Below are 19,539 nucleotides of genomic sequence, written 5' to 3'. Positions count from 1 at the left end.
AATCTACACCAGGTCACAGTCTACATTAGGCCAGAATCTACACCAGGTCACAGTCTACATTAGGCCAGAATCTACACCAGGTCACAGTCTACATTAGGCCAGAATCTACACCAGGTCACAGTCTACATTAGGCCAGAATCTACACCAGGTCACAGTCTACATTAGGCCAGAATCTACACCAGGTCACAGTCTACATTAGGCCAGAATCTACACCAGGTCACAGTCTACATTAGGCCAGAATCTACACCAGGTCACAGTCTACATTAGGCCAGAATCTACACCAGGTCACAGTCTACATTAGGCCAGAATCTACACCAGGTCACAGTCTACATTAGGCCAGAATCTACACCAGGTCACAGTCTACATTAGGCCAGAATCTACACCAGGTCACAGTCTACATTAGGCCAGAATCTACACCAGGTCACAGTCTACATTAGGCCAGAATCTACACCAGGTCACAGTCTACATTAGGCCAGAATCTACACCAGGTCACAGTCTACATTAGGCCAGAATCTACACCAGGTCACAGTCTACATTAGGCCAGAATCTACACCAGGTCACAGTCTACATTAGGCCAGAATCTACACCAGGTCACAGTCTACATTAGGCCAGAATCTACACCAGGTCACAGTCTACATTAGGCCAGAATCTACACCAGGTCACAGTCTACATTAGGCCAGAATCTACACCAGGTCACAGTCTACATTAGGCCAGAATCTACACCAGGTCACAGTCTACATTAGGCCAGAATCTACACCAGGTCACAGTCTACATTAGGCCAGAATCTACACCAGGTCACAGTCTACATTAGGCCAGAATCTACACCAGGTCACAGTCTACATTAGGCCAGAATCTACACCAGGTCACAGTCTACATTAGGCCAGAATCTACACCAGGTCACAGTCTACATTAGGCCAGAATCTACACCAGGTCACAGTCTACATTAGGCCAGAATCTACACCAGGTCACAGTCTACATTAGGCCAGAATCTACACCAGGTCACAGTCTACATTAGGCCAGAATCTACACCAGGTCACAGTCTACATTAGGCCAGAATCTACACCAGGTCACAGTCTACATTAGGCCAGAATCTACACCAGGTCACAGTCTACATTAGGCCAGAATCTACACCAGGTCACAGTCTACATTAGGCCAGAATCTACACCAGGTCACAGTCTACATTAGGCCAGAATCTACACCAGGTCACAGTCTACATTAGGCCAGAATCTACACCAGGTCACAGTCTACATTAGGCCAGAATCTACACCAGGTCACAGTCTACATTAGGCCAGAATCTACACCAGGTCACAGTCTACATTAGGCCAGAATCTACACCAGGTCACAGTCTACATTAGGCCAGAATCTACACCAGGTCACAGTCTACATTAGGCCAGAATCTACACCAGGTCACAGTCTACATTAGGCCAGAATCTACACCAGGTCACAGTCTACATTAGGCCAGAATCTACACCAGGTCACAGTCTACATTAGGCCAGAATCTACACCAGGTCACAGTCTACATTAGGCCAGAATCTACACCAGGTCACAGTCTACATTAGGCCAGAATCTACACCAGGTCACAGTCTACATTAGGCCAGAATCTACACCAGGTCACAGTCTACATTAGGCCAGAATCTACACCAGGTCACAGTCTACATTAGGCCAGAATCTACACCAGGTCACAGTCTACATTAGGCCAGAATTTACACCAGGTCACAGTCTACATTAGGCCAGAATTTACACCAGGTCACAGTCTACATTAGGCCAGAATTTACACCAGGTCATAGTCTACATTAGACCAGAATTTACACCAGGCCACAGTCAAATATAGATAGCCATTTTCTTTTCGAATTTTGTACCAGTTTAAACTGCCTGTATTTGGGTTTCATTGTTTAAAACATTTAACAATAGCCTACATCTGAAATTTGAAATAGAACAGAATATGTATGAGATACATTTTGTGTTCATTTGCAACTGTAATAACAACAATAACAATAATAACAATCTTTAAAAAGGTCCGAATTATTTTGTGTATTTCAAATTAACTTAAAACTCCAGTGATAGTAAAACATCATAATTATTTACATGGCACCACTCATTAAAGAGTGGAGTTAAATGACTCTAGAGCCTTTCACACTGCATGTGAAATTTGTGCTTTCTGTACATTGCTAATATAGCATAGAATCTCCAATATCATTTTATCTCATGCACAGGAAACTGTAATAATCTTGCTGCACTATGATTCAACTGACAAGTGCATGTCAAATTATAGAGGTTACTTACCAAAATGCTGTCCACTTTTGATTGTACAGATTTGCTGAAAGACAAAATGATGCAAAATGGTCATTAAGAATGAATAAGAAATTAAAGCACTTCAGTGGTTAAGGCTTTGTTTGGGGGGGATACTGATCAGAAATCCCTAAAACTGTCTCGAATGTGTAATTCACTTTGGGAGAAAAGCATCAATCAAATAAGATAATGTCAACGCATTTCTGCTGGGTTTAAGTGCAGAAGATCACCGTGCTGTATTGCATATGAGATAAAATATTCTCACTGTGTCCTCTGATTTATGACTATAATTACATAGCAACAAACAGAGCAGAAACAGGTGGATATTCTGTATGACTCATAAGTACTATGCAAAAGTCTTATATGGATGTAAAGAAATGCTTGTAAGGATACCTTCCAAAAATGATCAAAATTAAAGACTTTATACATATGAAAATCTTGCTATTAAGAGAAGTAAAATGCAATAAATTACATAAGGTCGAGAAAAAAAAAAAAAAAAAAACTTTCCTGACATCACTTAAAAATGCATTAACAGTCTCAGGTAAACCTCTGAACATTGACAGGTCAGTTATTCTGGCCGTCACAGCAAACCTATCACGATTCTGCTAGAGACCGACCATCACACTTGCTTATGGTTTTGCAGGTAGTGCCTTAATTGTGGGGGTTTTTTTTGTGTGCATCTGACCGTCACACCCACATATCCTTGTTAAACATCCCATTCAAGTTCCCCTTTGCTGTTATAATGCGCTCCACTCTTCTGTAAAAGCTTTCCACTAGATGTTGAAGCGCGGCTGTGGGGATTAGTGATCATTCAGCTGCAAGAGCATTAGTGAGATCAGACTGAGAATGAGGAGGTCTGGGGTTCAATCAGTTCATCCCACAGGTGTTCAGTGGAGTTGAGTCAGAGTCAGGTCTCTGGGCTGAAGTTCTTCCGCTCTAACCATGTCTTCACAAGGTGTGTTGGATGCACATTAAATCTCACTGCTACAACATACATAAGATATTTTAGACAAAGTGTGTGCTTCCAACAATTTAGGAAGTTGTCACACATAAATTACTGCACAGTGAAATTCTTTCTTCGCATATCCAGGGGACAGAGCGCAGGGTCAGGCATGATGCAGCGCCCCAGGAGCAGGGTGGGTTGGGGGACTTGCTCAAGGGCTCAACGGTGGCACCTTGAACCCAAATCTTCTGGTCAACGATCCAGAGCCTTAACCACTTGAGCTACCACTACCCCCAAGGTGAGGTGTCCATGTATTTTTGGCCTTTTTTTCCTCTTTCTGATGCAATAATGCAAAAGACAGATAAGGAAGAACAAATAACATGCCTACTGTGCTACTATGTGGTGTGTATACATATAGTGTGTGTGTGTATATATATATATAGACACACTCATGTATATACTGATAGCTCCATTACATCCAGTTCAATTGAATGAGGCTAAATGAATAAATAAGCCACACACCCGTGCCAACGATAATCGATGCAGGCCAAACGACCCCGCTGGCTAAATAGCTAAGTAGACTTGGTGTCCACTTGGTGTCAAATCTACCGCGATTTACGCCTAAATATCGTTTTTTCCACCTTCTTTTTCTGTTGTTTTTATTTTTATTTTTAGAAATATGGGTCAGTCCTGACGGTTGGTGTTTTGCAGGTTGTAGGCGCGTGCTCGCGCGTCGCCGTTCTAACCGCTACGAGACACGGCTAAGCTAGCTGAAGCTGCAAAGCTACAAGACGAGTTAAAAATGCTCGTTTTTTTCGCGGGGGGGTGGGTGTCGGGGTGATGCTAGCGCGCTAAATCTGTCAACATGTTTTGGCAGAGGCTAGCGCGCTAATCCAGCTAAAAGCGTAGGCTAAGCTAAGGCCAGGGAAATAGACGTTGGTCTCTCACCAGATCGAGTTCTTGATCTTGTCGTAGTGCAGCGCGGTGGCCTCGGTGCCCTGCAGCCCTGACAGCGCGCTGGGGAGAGACGCCGGTCCGGAGAGAGCACCCTGCTGCAGCTGACCAGGTTGCTGTTGTTGATCATCGGCCATCACGGTGAGATTGTTGCAGGGAGGAGGAGGAGGAGGAGGTGGTGGAGCAGGAGCAGGAGGAGGAGGAGGAGGGGGTGCGAGCTTTAACGTGTAGGCCTCATCGGAGACCTTAGCAAAAGAGCCGAGCAGCACTCCGGGTGCGCATAACGCCGGAGCTGTTAGCTCATCCGAAATCAGGCTGTTCTAGCACGGAGGGATCGTTTCATGACCCGATGCTTGGCTCAGCTTGTTTTCAAAGCATGAAGAAGGAGACGAGCGAACACGAGTAAAGTGTGTATGTAGGGGGGGGGATAGCGACTATTCCACTGCAGCACAACAGCACGGCGGCTGCCGCCACGGACAGTGCTGCTGCGGCCAGGCAGATGCGGCGCATGCGCACTGTGGGCGTGAGGGCATTTCTGGCGGAAAGCGTGTTGACGAGGAGAGATTTTCCATGTTTTTTTTTCTTAGCAAAAAAAAATAAATGATCGGGCGTTTTCTTTTTCGTGGAATATGTATTTTCTAGAAAATGTAAATAGACAGGCTGGGCCCGATTTTGGACAATAGCGAATTATAATTGTCATTAACAAACACTGTCTCTGAAATAGGTCAGATTTAATTGCGATAATAATCCCTTGTATTTCCTGTATTGTGATCAAGATATATAATGTAGCATAAGACTGTTACAGGCTACAAAGTGGCACCATAATTATAAACCTTTTGTTATTCATGTTTTTCCTCCGTGTGCCTTGGCACTTAAAGGCAGAATAAATAAGATCTACTCAGAAGTTTGTGTGCTCTCTAGGAAAGGATTTCTGTGCCACATCATTTTATGACGAGAGTTGAACATAGAGTTTTATAGAAATACTTGACTAAAAACAAGACCAGACTGGGGTGGTATATGAATGAGTAGTCGAGTGTTGTGGTGGTTGTTTACGATGTCCTTTACGGCCGCTAGTGGGAGACATAACGCTCGAATTCTCTCATGAATCACACTCGCGATCAATCCACGTGAACAGTTGTAAAGAGTGTGGGAAAGCAGCTGCACTTTTGCAAATATCATCATACTATGGATACTATATGTGCTTTTTTGTGTTTCTGATTTAGTTCCCCTTCCTTTGCTGTTGTAAGAACTTCCCCTCTCCTAGGAAAGCCTTTCTACTAGATAATGGAGTGTGGCTGTGTGGATTTGTGATCATTCAGCTACAGGAGCATTAGAGAGATCAGACACCGATGCTGGGTGAGGAGGTCAGGGTTACAGTTTATTCCAAAGGTGTTCATTGGGGTTGAGGTCAGGGCTCTGTGCAGGACACTCGAGCATGTATGGTGCTCTTAGTCCCAGAGGAGGGAAATCATAATGTTATATCATATTAAGACGTTCTAGACAATTCTGTTTGTGGAAACAGTTTGGGGAACAACCACATATGCAAGTCGTCAATAGACTTTTGACCATATTGTGTAATTTGTCTTTATTTGATGTCTGCTGCAAATGCACATAGACCGGCCAGAAACTATCCTGCCCTGTGTACATAGTATTTATGTTACAGTGTACCTGAGTTCATTGCTGACAATGAACGTCTCTTATAGACATATAGACACATCTTATAATAGAGATACTATATAGTATAATATTATAATGCCAGCATAATAATAAGCACATGTCAGGATGGGTCCATGAACACTTCAACCCAGATACTTTTGGGTACCAAATCCTCTTGGTGTGTCAGGGAGAGGGTAAGTAGTCTCAGTCTCCTGGGAAGGGAGAATGAATTTCCAAGAAGGTTTTTGTCAGAGCAAATAAATAAGAAGTGAAAAGTCTCTGCACACAATGGTCAATAAATATATCCTCCAACTCAAAATATCCTGCTAACATCTATACACTGCTTTTGCTTTCCAACATCAATAACTATTACTGCCAAATGTATTGTAAAACTGAAAGTATCATTATATATTTTAACAAAGAAGTTAATGTGCAGTCATCATCAAGTGGGAGGAAACTGAAGAACTCGGAGAAAACCCACGCAGACCAGGGGAGAACATGCGAAGTTCCACAGAGACTTTAATGTGAGCTCAGGACTGAACCACTGACCCAGGAAATGTGAGGCAGCAACACAACATTCTAACAAGTTAAAAATATTATTTCTACAAATAGATGTTTCACTATTTGAAGGTCCCAAAAAGGCCTCATTTTACATACTGCATATCAGATGTGTCACAATCTGTCACTGTAACTGTTTAATGCCAAATATTTGTATGTGTATCTGTATTCTGATTTACACCTCAGTAAACGCACAGTATCTCACAAAAGTGAGTGCATCCCTCACATTTTTGTAAATATTTTATTATATATTTTCATGTGACAACACTGAAGAAATGACACTCTGCTACAATGTACAGTAGTGAGTGTACAGCCTGTATAACAGTGTAAATTTGCTGTCCCCTCAAAATAACTCAACACACAGCCATTAATGTCTAAACCGTTGGCAACAAAAGTGAATACACCCCTAAGTGGAAATGTCCAAATTGGGCCCAATTAGTCATGTGAGTTGTTAGTGTTACAAGGTCTCAGGTGTGAATGGGGAGCAGGTGTGTTAAATTTGGTGTTATCGCTCTCACACTCTCTCATACTGGTCACTGGAAGTTCAACATGGCACCTCATGGCAAAGAACTCTCTGAGGATCTGAAAAAAAGATTTGTTGCTCTACATAAACATGGCCTAGGCTTTAAGAAGATTGCCAAGACCCTGAAACTGAGCTGCAGCACGGTGGGCAAGACCATACAGCGGTTTTACAGGACAGGTTCCACTCAGAACAGGCCTCGCCATGGTCCACCAAAGAAGTTGAGTGCACGTGCTCAGCGTCATATCCGGAGGTTGTCTTTGGGAAATAGACGTATGAGTGCTGCCAGCATTGCTGCAGAGGTTGAAGGGGTGGGGGGTCAGCCTGTCAGTGCTCAGACCATACACCGCACACTGCATCAAATTGGTCTGCATGGCTGTCGTCCCAGAAGGAAGCCTCTACTAAAGATGATGCATAAGAAAGCCCACATACAGTTTGTTGAAGATAAGCAGACTAAGGACATGGATTACTGGAACCATGTCCTGTGGTCCGATGAGACCAAGATAAACTTATTTGGTTCAGATGGTGTCAAGCGTGTGTGGCGGCAACCAGGTGAGGAGTACAAAGACAAGTGTGTCTTGCCTACAGTCAAGCATGGTGGTGGGACTGTCATGGTCTGGGCCTGCATGAGTGCTGCCGGCACTGGGGAGCTACAGTTTATTGAGGGAACCATGAATGCCAACATGTACTGTGACATACTGAAGCAGAGCATGATCCCCTCCCTTCGGAGACTGGGCCGCAGAGCAGTATTCCAACATGATAAAGACCCGAAACACACCTCCAAGACAACCACTGCCTTGGTGATGGACTGGCCAGGTATGTCTCCAGATCTAAACCCTATTGAGCATCTGTGGGGCATCCTCAAACGGAAGGTGGGGGAGCACAAGGTCTCTAATGTCCACCAGCTGTGTGGTGTCATCATGGAGGAGTGGAAGAGGACTCCAGTGGCAACCTGTGAAGCTCTGGTGAACTCCATGCCCAAGAGGGTTAAGGCAGTGCTGGAAAATAATGGACCCACTTTGGGCCCAATTTGGACATTTCCACTGGGTGTACTCACTTTTGTTGCCAACGGTTTAGACATTGTTGAGTTATTTTGAGGGGACAGCAAATTTACACTGTTGTAGCAGAGTGTCATTTCTTCAGTGTATGATAGAATGAAAAGATATGTGAGGGGTGTACTCACTTTTGTGAAATACTGTGTGTGTATATATATATATATATATATATATATATATATATATATATATATATATATATATATATATATATGTATATATATATATATATATATATATATATATATATATATATATATATATATATATTTTTTTTTTTTCCCCACAGAGCAGGTTGAGAGGTGTTTAAAGGGACTGGGATCACATGGGTCACTAATAACAAAAATGTTATACAAGTGGGAGGTTTAACTTTCATGACACTTGTGGCCATGTAAACAGTGAGATGTAAAGCCCACATTCATCCATCTGAACACTTAGGACCTTGAATACTTAGGAACAGAGTGAGTGGGATTTGAAACACTTCTCTATTTTACAAAATTGATAAAAATGTACTTAGGGCCATGTCCAGTTCAGGTTTAAATCAGAATACAGATACACATACAAATATTTGGCATTAAACAGTTACAGTGACAGATTGTGACACATCTGATATGCGTTATGTACAATGAGGCCTTTTTTGGACCTTGAAATAGTAAAATATCTATTTGAACAGTAAACAGTGAGATGTAACGCCCACATTCATCCATTTGAACACTTGGGAACTTGAATACTTAGGAACAGAGTGAGTGGGAATTGAAACACTTCTCTATTTTACAAAATTGATAAAAATAAAAAAAAAACTTACTTAGGGCCATGCCCAGTTCAGGTTTAAAAATAAAATTAATTAAATATATATATATATATATATAGTGAGGTCTATGAAGCTTATTGTAGCCTAAATATTGTGGCCTAAATAAAATCTTATTTGCATCTAATGATAATTAAATAAAATACAATACAAATGTTATTTTAGTATTTTCAGGGTAATAAAAAAGCATGTAAATTTGTGTCATATTTGAGTAGAGTTATGTTGTTTGCTTTTTAATGACCTTCCAGCATGAATATTTTCAGATCTTGCCTTGAACTGATTTACACCGGTAAACTTTTGCCTGGTTGATAATCAAATACTGCGAACATTGTCAAGTATTACTGACAGTTATTCAAATGGCACTGCAATGTTATTCCTTAAGGCGTCTGCTTTCTCATGTTCACATTACGAGCCACTGCTGTGTGAGATTAAAATTCGATCTATTTCTAAACCAGTTTTCTTTTACAACACTGTCCATAAAGCCTTGAGATTTCAAAACCTTAAGAAGATTACTATAAACTAAATCCTGGAGGTACATAAAAGGCCTGGAGGGGCCATACTGACTAAAATGTTATATATATTAAAAAGTGTATGTAAGAATATAGCACTGTTGCCTCACAGCAAGGTCCTAGGTTCGAGTCCCGGGTTCGAACAGGCAGGGACCTTTCTGTGTGGAGTTTGCATGTTCTCCCCATGCCTGCATGGGTTTACTCCGGGTACTCCGGTTTCTTCCCACAGTCCAAAAACATGTACATTAGGTTGATTGGTAACTCTAAATTGCCCATAGGAGTGTGTGTGGTTGTCTGTCTATATGTGTGGCCCTGCGATGGACTGGCGACCTGTCCAGGGTGTACCCCTGCCCTTCGCCCAATGTGTGCTGGGATAGGCTCCAGCAGACCCCCGTGACCCTAACTAGGAATAAAGCAGGTATAGAAAATGGATGGATTAAGTGACATGTTTTCTGTGAAATGACTTTATTCATTTTTATAAAATGCTTTTATAGTTATGCATTTAGCAAAGTTTCAGCACAAAGTAGTATATTGATTCAGAAGATTACATGACCACCTCTGGCCATTCAATATTCTGTATATCAGGGGTGTCCAATCCTATCCACAAAGGGCCAGTGTGGATGCAGGTTTTCATATCAATCAAGCAGGACCTGTTTAATCAGCTGATCTTGGCTTTCAGTATGGCTTCTGCTTGGTTGTAATGAAAACCTGGCCTCACACTGGCCCTTTCCACTTAAGATTGGACACTCCTGCTGTATATTGTGTAAATGCACCTGAAATATGTATACTGGCTATTTTTAAATGTAATGTAATTGTACTGCTATGAAATTAAAAGAAGGTCAACGACAACAGTAACAACAACGATTAGAAAGGGCATAACTTTCACAGAGAATACATCATATCATGGTTACTTCACTTCCTGTAAGAGACTTACTAGTCACAGGGGTTAGACTATTATTAGACTATTATGGACTGTTAATTGAAAGATTCCTATAATCCCGCTGAGGATCTTTGCATATAAACTGGTTGGATATAGAGATTTAAGGTGTTTTTAATTAAAGTAAATACATTCTTGATCTAGGCCTGTGATGGACTGGCAACCTGTCCAGGGTGTACCCCTGCCTTTCTCCCAGTGTATGCTGGGATAGGCTCCAGCAGATCCCCGTGACCCTTATTAGGAAAAAAGCGGGTATAGACAATGGATGGATGGACATTCTTGATCTATAATATTGATGTCATTTATTGTAGTGCATTATTACGCATATTGTTTATAGGTTTCATGAAAGACGTTAAGACTATTTGGGCAAATATTTGGCATTCCATTCTATTGCTCCCTGTGCAGCATTCACCACTGTCTCAAATCACCTTTTCTACGGATACCTGCTTACTTGGGTCACCAATTTACCCAGAGACAGGTCAGCAGACAGTAAATCTGGGATTAAGTCTTGGTGTGATACGACAGTGAAGAAAAAAAGGCACCATTAGAAAGACTCAGACAGTGTAAAGTAAAGAGCATATAAATAACTCCAGTCCTGCTTCCCCGCCATCGAGCTTACCCACACGGCACGTGCTGGTTTACGTGAAGCTGTCTGTGTTGGGAGTCTACAAAGGAAGTAGGTCAGAAGAGGAGACAGGACAGTCTTAATGTCTCTGTGAAAACAGTGATGCTCTTTCACATTTCTGAGCAGAGTATTGTAAAAAATAGAGGTGACCATCGATTGTAAAGCAACTTTTGGGGGGAACTCTCACACTCATCCAATTGTCAGAGATGTACTGAACATGTTTTGTAGGAATATGTCAATTCCTTTGCGCAAATCATTTTCATGTATACTACAAAATACACAGGTCTACTAATATCACCTACTTCAAATGCAAATAAAGGCTGATCAGATGATCTTCAGCTTACACCCCCCATCCTGCCTAACATGGTTTCTCCCAGTGCTGCACTAACCACCCCCATGCACGGTTCTTGAAGTGGTTCAGTCTTGGTTTGCATTAGTGGTGTGGGAGTAAGTGTGAAGTCAGTCTGGGATGTCTGTGAGGAGAAGACCACAGAGCTGAATGTGCACCTGTATGAATGTGTGTGAGAAGACAGCTTTTGGACACTTACTGATCTGAGGACAAGAGAACTGAGAGAACTGAGTTGAAATTGCAGCAGCAGTCATGTTTTGTGCATTTCCTGGCCCGGGGTCAGCCAGCAACTCACTTATGTATCATTATAGCAATGGGAAAGAGGTGAGTTGTAAAATTTTCTTGATGCATTTCATGTGTAACCTGGGGATTCTTATAATGTTCTAGTCTGCATGTTTAAATATGTATACTTACGTATGTGTTTCTGTGTTTCGGTGCTCATGTCTATATGTCAGTATGTGTGATTTTGTATGATTATTCTCACACAGTTGTGAGATCTGTCTTAGCACACATCAAACCAGAAAAGATAGTCTGCTTCCAGGTCAGTAATGTTTTTCACCTGCTCCGGATAAGAAGCCTTTCTGTCGAAGAGCAGCACTCGTCTAAACTGTTCCTCAAAGTTCTACGCCTGCGAAGTGCCGTACTGGGTTCAATCAAGGTTCTTCTTATTTGCCCACATGGCATAGCTTCAGAAGTCACAAACCAAGTGGGTCTTAAAAGCGCAAGTCCAGCTGTAGTAGAGAGTGAGCCATGAAGTGAAATGCCCTGGTTGGTATGTGGCTGAACTCTGGCAGATGTTTTCCCCTAGTGCTCTCCACCCCATTACAACAGCACACAGCTCCCTCCTTTGATCTGCACACATGGTAAGTGCCTCCAGACGGGCATGGATGACACAGAGCAAAGGGGAAAAATTAGTTGCATATGTGCAGGGCTGATTTGGGTTTGAACAAAAATTTTGGGCCAGCTAGTCAGTAAGCTTTGATGAAATGCTTTATTGAATCCAGGCTTTTTATGCCACAAGACTGTTATTTTGTGTTTTAAAGTGCATTCCTGCACAGTGCCACCTCGTTTTTCAAGAAAGAAAAAAAATTTGTACTGTTTTCACTGGCACCCACATATGCTTGGTTAGCTTCATGGCTCTAAAAAGCCCACTGCTTGACTGCTTTGATCTTTGTCTTATGAAGTACTTGGATATCTGATGAGATTTTGATTCCTGGATTCAAGCTTTGCTGTGAGACCTCTCCTGTCTTTCTTGGCTTCTGTGATAGGTACCATGCTTACGTCCTTACCTCTAAGGGGCAGAGAGGTCATGCCACAGAGTGTTAAGATTATTAATGGGTCACTTGGTCAGCCATTGCCGACTGGGGGCAATTGGGTTGATCCTGCACCATATGCTGTGCACTGTGTGTTAGACCAAGGCTTATCTGATCCAGCCAATCATTGCAGCCTTTTCCAGGAGAGGAGCCAATCAAGAGCATCTCTGGCTTTCTTGGTCAGATGTCTATATGAATGGGATCAGAAGAAATCTCCATGACCTAAGGGTGATTTCGGTCAAGGAAGGCTGTTGCCCAGGCAATGGGGTTCGGGGGGTGGGGGGTTTTGTACATGTCGTGAGTTGGGGGACTGCTCAGAGAGAAGAGGAGGGAAGTCCAATCAGAGCTTCAGGCAGGTGCACGGCTGGATCAGAGGAGGTTTTGGTTAGTGTGTGGGTGTTTTAGAAAAACAAAATCACAAAATGTCCATGTGTGATTATAAATTAGCTATAAATATATATAATAATAAATAATTCATGATAACAATAATAATAATAATAAAATAATAATAAATATAAATAAATAAACGATGATGTTAATAATAATAATAATAATAATAATAATAATAATAATAATAATAATAGCTGAATATGTCTCTTTTCCGCAAGACTAAAAATAGAATAAAACTCAAAGGTCTTTATTCTGGAAAAAGTGTTCTTTAGGTTGAACATCTTGTGAAAACCCTGAATATCGAAACCAGAACCTTTATAGAAACTTTTTTTTGGAAAGGAGCAGTTAAATACAAATTATATGTAGATGTTATATGTCCTGAAGCAGAAAATAAGTGGCATGCAAGCTGTGTGAAATTTTTGGTTGCTCCGTCAAAGAACATAGGCCTGTTTCATTACTTTCTATTTCTTTTTCCATGCCATATTGTTGTTCCATTTCCTTTTCATTGACGCTCTCCATTTCCGTATTGTTTATTTATTTATTTTGCTCTTTAATCATCAGGTGTACTCTCCATCTCCAAACACAGAGGAGCCAAAAAGAGATTCTGCTTCATACTCATCATTTAAACTTCCCAGCACAAGCTTCACAAGCCAGTTTTTCGGTAAACTTAACCTTGTTATATTACCCTACAGTGATGACTAATAATTTTCAGAGTCTTGTTGTTTACATCTGTGTGGGTGAGCAGAGGCTGCTATTGCTTTATTTTAACGTGAAAACGTTGTGTGCGTGTGTGTGTGCAGTGGAACACAGAGCTCTACTGTCGGAAAGTGTTTTACTCTCAAGGACGCCTTGGGAGGCAGAATGAAATAAGATAGCCTCTATGTTGTATGCACCAGTGCTGTTATAAGGACACACACACACACATCCAGACTTTGTTTTCACAGCTGTTTTGGAGGCATGGTTGGTCCATATTGTGAAAAAGAAAAAAAAAGGACTTTTACAGCCAAACCAACAAATTTTTAAATCTCTTAGGGGAAAAAAGTCCTATGAATTGGATCCCCTTTATTAACTATACTTTCTATTACGCTTTCAATTTCCACACTATGGTTCATAGCCAAGCAAAATATAGCAGAACTTTTAACGTGAGCCAAAGAAAACCAACACTCCTGATATGATTTTTCTGTGTCCTGACATGTGTTTTGGATCAACAACAATGCTAATAAGAACTCTTTACTTTATTATTAATAATTTATTATTTCCCTGCCTTCTGCTTGTATTTACCTGAGGACAAAAGCTTGTGCACTTGTTCGGCTCAATATATTTTGTCATTTTTCTGTCAGATGGGACAAACAGCTCTACAGACCCCTGGAGCTCAGCCAGTGGGATCAGTCAATCAGGTCACGGAGGCATGCTGGGATCCTCATCACATAGCCAATCACTGTCTGGGAACAATGGCAACCTGCCAGCACATGACCGTCTGGTAAGACGTGACTTTAAAATGGAATTGTGTGGAGCCCTTGAGTAGAGTATAGATAGTTGGAAATGGTAGATTAACCTTAAACAAAAACTACTGCACAGATGTCATTTCGATGCAAAGAGGTCTTTGACAATTTGGGTCATGTAGGTTGGCATCTGATCACATTCCGTGCTCAAAAATCCATTGGCGGATTTCAACACTGCAGTTTCATTGCTAAGAGATAACTTATATTCTGTCTAACTATAAAAAAAACCCTTTACAACACAAAATATCTTCTTTTTTTTTAGAATAGACTACCAAACCCAGCACCACCCGAAGTCAGCAAGTGTCTTCCGCCAATGTCCTCTTTCCACAGAGGAAGTGCTTCGCTTTTTGTTTCTCCACCCCATACTCCACAAGCCAGTTTCACAGACCGGCCCATGGGTGAGCCATCATACTTGTACTACTGAAATACGACAGACTCCTTGATATGATCTTGTGATGTATAATGTTGCATATTTGTATCATTTCCAGGTGGTCAGGGCAACACTGTTGGAGGCTCACACACTGGAGACACTCTTGGGAAAGCCCTGGCTTCGGTAAAGAACCCACAAAACACAACAGCTAGTTTAGATACAATTACAGTATACAATATCGTCTGTGAGCCGAAATGTTATGGAATACAGCTTTCCTATTTCTAGTCTTGTGTGATGTACAGCTGAAATTTAGGTGCTTATACATCATAGTTTTCAAATATTGCATGTGAATAGTGTTTTGTTTTTTTTTATTCTGGCACACAATTTCCTCGGCATCATAATGATCAGGATTTATGAAGCAATTTCGTTTATGACTGTTACATTATTTCCACCAAAATGCTCTGAGGCCTCGTGGAAAAAAAAGCTTTCTGTAGATGATGAGCTGTTGAATGCGTTTATTATATCAACAAATGTGTCTATGGATACATGAGGTAATAGAAATAAATATAGGTTTGATATTTTTTTAGTCTCAAGCAGGAAGGTCATAACAAGAAAATAATATCAATCAGCTTTGCTTCAGAAACAAGATTGGGTTAATGTAATGGAGGATTTAAAAAATATATATAGATTATTTACAGATACCAAACATTCATTTATAGTGTCAGGAAAGTGGGGTTGAGACGGATTCAGTAACAGTATCAAGTTTAATGAGAGCAATGTGAACAAATCCATATCATAAGACAAGGTCAAAGTCAGGCTTAGGCCAGGTGATCAACATATAAATTACAAACCCTAGAATCAGGTTAATAGTCAAAAACCAGGGCAAAAAGTACATGATAAAAAGATTTGGTAAATCAGATGCGTAGGGGAAAATGAACTTTTTACTTTATAACCACACTGGAAAAGAAAGTCTCTTTTAAAAAGGTGTGTATGAACATTTAAGAGTGGAAACAGGTTAGCAGCAGTGTGTATTGAGGATTGTAGTTTGTGTGTGGTGTGTTCTGCGAAACAGAGTTCATAGATGTACTTGGAAACCTTTCCACCATAAATATATCCAGCTCAGAGCCCATGTGTATGAAAGAAAATTGATTATTGTGTAAAAATGTTGGAAAGTAGGATTCCTGACTCGCAAAGATGATCTCGGCGATATTCACAAGTATAAATATACAGAGCATTCAAATAAAAAGAAGACACATTTGAGGTCTCTGAAGCCCTTGGTTTAATCGGAACTCCCTGCTTCTCCTTAAACTCTCTATTTTTCCTTTTACTGTGTCAGATTTATTCTCCTGATCACACCAATAGCAGTTTTCCATCCAGTTCATCCATTCCGGGGAGATCACCATCACCTCTGGCTGCTTCTACTGTTTCAGCAGGTTAAATACTTTTGCCTATCATTTTTTCAAAAGCTCAAACAGGCGAGTTTATATTGTAAAACTCATACACTGCTAATATATAAGAGAAGGTAGCTGACTGAAGCAAATGCAAACTGTTTAGCATATATGCCATATGGACAAAATGTATTTGGACACCTGATCATCACACCCATATGTGGTTCTTATCCAAACTGTTGGATGCCCAACATTGCATATATTCTCTCTGTATTTTTCACAATGATCATTTCCTCTTATTGGAACTAAGAGGTCAAAACCTTTTCCAGCATGACAATGCCCCTCTGCACAATGTGAGGTCCATGAAGACATGGTTGGCAAAATTTTGTGAGGAACAACTCGAGTATCTTGCACAGAGCCCTGACTGCAACTTCACTGAACACCTTTTGGGATGAACTGGCTGTACATTGACTGTACCCTAGACCTCCTTACTCCTCACAACATCAGGGTCTGATCTCACTAATGCTCTTGTAGCTGAACGATCGCTAATCCCCACAGCCACACTCCAACATCTAGTGGAAAACATTCCCAGAAAAGTGGAGGTTATAACAACAGCAAAGCGGAGACCATGTTTTGCCAATGTTTTGCTTTGAGCACACAGGGGTGTGGTGGTCGGGCATCCAAATTACTTTGGGCTTGCAGGAAGAGATTCTCATTAATGTATTTATTTCATTTGATTTATTTCTTTCAGGAGCTAATCAGTGGCCTCGAACAGGTGGACAGACAATACTGCAATCAAGTTATGAGAACTCCATGCAGCCACTGGTAAAACACTTGTAGATAATCTAGGAATAGCTTTCAAAAAGCATTCTTTCATATTTAATTTGCAGTGGAATGGGAAATGGGGTTAGTTATGTGTTTTGGGCTTTGAATTTAGTAAACGCATTCTGTAAAGAAAGCTTGTGTATTTTGGATGTCAGGTGGAGGATAGACTGGACAGATTAGAAGATGTCATTCATGTCCTACGAAACCATGCAGTGGGTGGGACAAATATTAACCTGACCAATGACATGCGCAGTCTAATCGGACTCGCACAGCAAGGACCAGTCACAGTGAGATCCAACTGCCCCGTCACTGGACTAGTGTCAAATGGATTACCAACAGATGTAAGTCCTCGTTTCCATTCATGACAGCTCGTATCACAAAATTTACCCTTTTAAAATGACCTTCTTCTTACTCTTACAGTAAGTGAACAGTGAGTTACTAGTTACTAATATTTTATGAATAAACTATAATGAAGTCCCTTTGCAGCTATAAAATAATTATTTATAGCATTAATATAAAATATCATAGAGTTGTAGGTACTTATATTTACTGTAATTTATCAATACATGTTTGAATATGTCCTCATATAAGCACAATATTATGTCAAATTTTGCATCTTTAGATTGTGTTGACTAAGACAAGCTTGTTTAGCATGGCCTATCAGTGCAACCTCAAAATTAAAAATACTTGAGAGGAACCAGACTCTAAAGGGAATCTGTTCTCCTCTGGGTGATGCCTTATAGTAGTTGTTAGGTAATTGACTACAGTTTCAGGTGAGATTATCTAATAAAGCAATGGTGAGACAAATCTTTGGGGTATTTATGTGGGAGCATCTACAAGACCAGAGTTTGAGAGAAGCCACTGCAATAGAAATACATCAGTCTTGGTTCAAAACCATCAAGTTGATTTTTCCAATTGTTTTTTCTGATAGGTGTCTGCAGCAGACCCAGGTGAGGCTGCTCATTTGGGCGCACAATCTTCTGCTCATCCCTCCTCTTCTGATCTGACTAATCATGGGGACTGCTTCAGAGGTTCCTACTAAGCAATTATTGCTTTCTTGGGCTCTCTCAAGAGCCTTATTTCTTTATTTATGAGCTTTAATACAGCACCACTGGCTTTGTAATACTAATAACATAGCTTCAAAGTTTTCTTTTTTCTTATTCATACTCCTCACAATCTGGTTGATTCTCTCAGCTCTGGCAGCAGGGCTGCTCTCCAGCGTGTCATCAGGTATTCTGGATGTGAAAACAGAGCCATTTGATGCGGAAGATTTTAGACTGCACCAGGCCAGCCGCAGGAAACTGTCTCACCCTCCTCATTCAAGCCGCCTGTCTCACTCTTCCTCCAGCGGTCTGCACTCTGATGAAGAGAGTGATATCAGAGAGCCGGAAACACCTAGCAGTGATCCTGCTAACAGGTCCAGGTAACCTTCTCCCGTAATCCTTTCAGGATTCTAACAGGAATGAAGTATAGTTTCATGAAGCATAGAATGGTATATTATTAGTAGTGAAAGCTCAGAATACCAATATTGGTCACTAGAGGGCAACTGGGAACCACAGTAGGAAAATACAACTAAGTGGCAGCATTTAGTCATGTCCTTGCACAGCTTGATGGTCACTGGTTTGATCCTGGAGCACAGATTTGTGTCTATTTGAAGGTCCCTAAGCCTGTGTGGATTTCTCCTCCGGTTCCTGCCACCTCAAACAAACATACCATACCACATCCTGACCACTGCAAACCTGACCAGAATAAAAATGGTTACTAGAGATGAGAAAGAATGAACAAGCGAATTAATGAATGAACACAGCTCAGGGGAAGTGTTAGGATCTGTGTCCAGGAGGTTCCTTAACAAAATCAACAGTCCAAAGATTAAACGTTAAACAGACCAGGGTCAAATGCAAACTTCCAAAGATAAATCCAGAAAGTAATTAGAGAGTATTGCAAAGGACAAACATAAAGAAAGCAATCACAAAAGTTCAGAACTGACATGAGAGAAAGAATAAATCAGCAAGGCATAATAAACCATGTGTTTTATATAGCTAGTAAGCAGGAAGTATGTGATAACTGAAGGTCTTGACCGATGTGACAGAATGTTAATTAATTAGTTATAAAATGCTCCCTTTTTCTCTGCTAGGGAAGAATAAGTTCACACTGTTGTAGTCCATTCTTATCTGTGTGTGTTACTGTACATTTACAACAGAAAAGAATTGCAACAGAAATGTAGAAGATATAAGGAGGTACTTCTGAACCTGGACAGTTAAAGTGGCTATAATAATATGACAAATTATTTGTTTTTTCTGCTACAAATAATAATAGTAGAATTCTAATGTACTATACATGTGTGTTCGTTCACATTAGCATCCTTGAGGATGAGGATCTGTCTCCGGAGCAGAAAGCTGAGAGAGAAAGGGAAAGGAGGTTGGCAAATAATGCTCGTGAGCGTCTACGTGTGAGGGACATCAACGAGGCGTTTAAAGAGCTGGGCCGCATGTGCCAACTGCATCTGAAATGCGATAAGCCCCAGACTAAACTACTCATCCTGCACCAG

At 40.9% G+C, this 19,539-nt stretch overlaps 2 protein-coding genes across 6 annotated transcripts in view; one reads left to right on the top strand and one right to left on the bottom strand.

The window, feature by feature from the left end:
- Positions 1 to 4,676, bottom strand: part of LOC131364671 (DNA-binding protein RFX7) — a 27,154-nt gene extending 22,478 nt beyond the window's left edge. The window contains exons 1-2 of the mRNA XM_058407911.1: positions 4,181 to 4,676; positions 2,284 to 2,317 (exon numbers count right to left, since the gene is read on the bottom strand). Of these exons, the coding sequence (XP_058263894.1) occupies positions 2,284 to 2,317; positions 4,181 to 4,323 (177 nt within the window). The 5' untranslated portion in view covers positions 4,324 to 4,676. The remainder of the gene's footprint in view (positions 1 to 2,283; positions 2,318 to 4,180) is intronic.
- LOC131364673 (transcription factor 12-like) overlaps positions 3,512 to 19,539 on the top strand; it is a 16,981-nt gene continuing 953 nt past the window's right edge. Inside the window, exons 1-12 of one of the 5 annotated variants that reach the window (XM_058407915.1) lie at positions 8,958 to 11,527; positions 11,734 to 12,066; positions 13,468 to 13,567; positions 14,247 to 14,386; positions 14,671 to 14,806; positions 14,897 to 14,961; positions 16,115 to 16,211; positions 16,918 to 16,991; positions 17,147 to 17,332; positions 17,923 to 18,022; positions 18,186 to 18,414; positions 19,350 to 19,539. The exon at positions 19,350 to 19,539 is cut by the window's right edge and continues 40 nt beyond it. In XM_058407915.1, coding sequence (XP_058263898.1) covers positions 12,064 to 12,066; positions 13,468 to 13,567; positions 14,247 to 14,386; positions 14,671 to 14,806; positions 14,897 to 14,961; positions 16,115 to 16,211; positions 16,918 to 16,991; positions 17,147 to 17,332; positions 17,923 to 18,022; positions 18,186 to 18,414; positions 19,350 to 19,539 — 1,320 coding nt within the window. In that variant the 5' untranslated portion in view covers positions 8,958 to 11,527; positions 11,734 to 12,063. Of the gene's footprint in view, positions 3,531 to 4,202; positions 4,328 to 8,953; positions 11,528 to 11,733; positions 12,067 to 13,467; positions 13,568 to 14,246; positions 14,387 to 14,670; positions 14,807 to 14,896; positions 14,962 to 16,114; positions 16,212 to 16,917; positions 16,992 to 17,146; positions 17,333 to 17,922; positions 18,023 to 18,185; positions 18,415 to 19,349 lie in introns of those variants that run through there. The other 4 variants (XM_058407918.1, XM_058407917.1, XM_058407916.1 and 1 more) reach the window with 4 other exon arrangements.

Source organism: Hemibagrus wyckioides, linkage group LG14, assembly GCF_019097595.1.
Source record: "Hemibagrus wyckioides isolate EC202008001 linkage group LG14, SWU_Hwy_1.0, whole genome shotgun sequence".
Classification (NCBI taxonomy): Eukaryota; Metazoa; Chordata; class Actinopteri; order Siluriformes; family Bagridae; genus Hemibagrus; species Hemibagrus wyckioides.
This window is presented reverse-complemented; position numbering and strand designations above follow the sequence as displayed.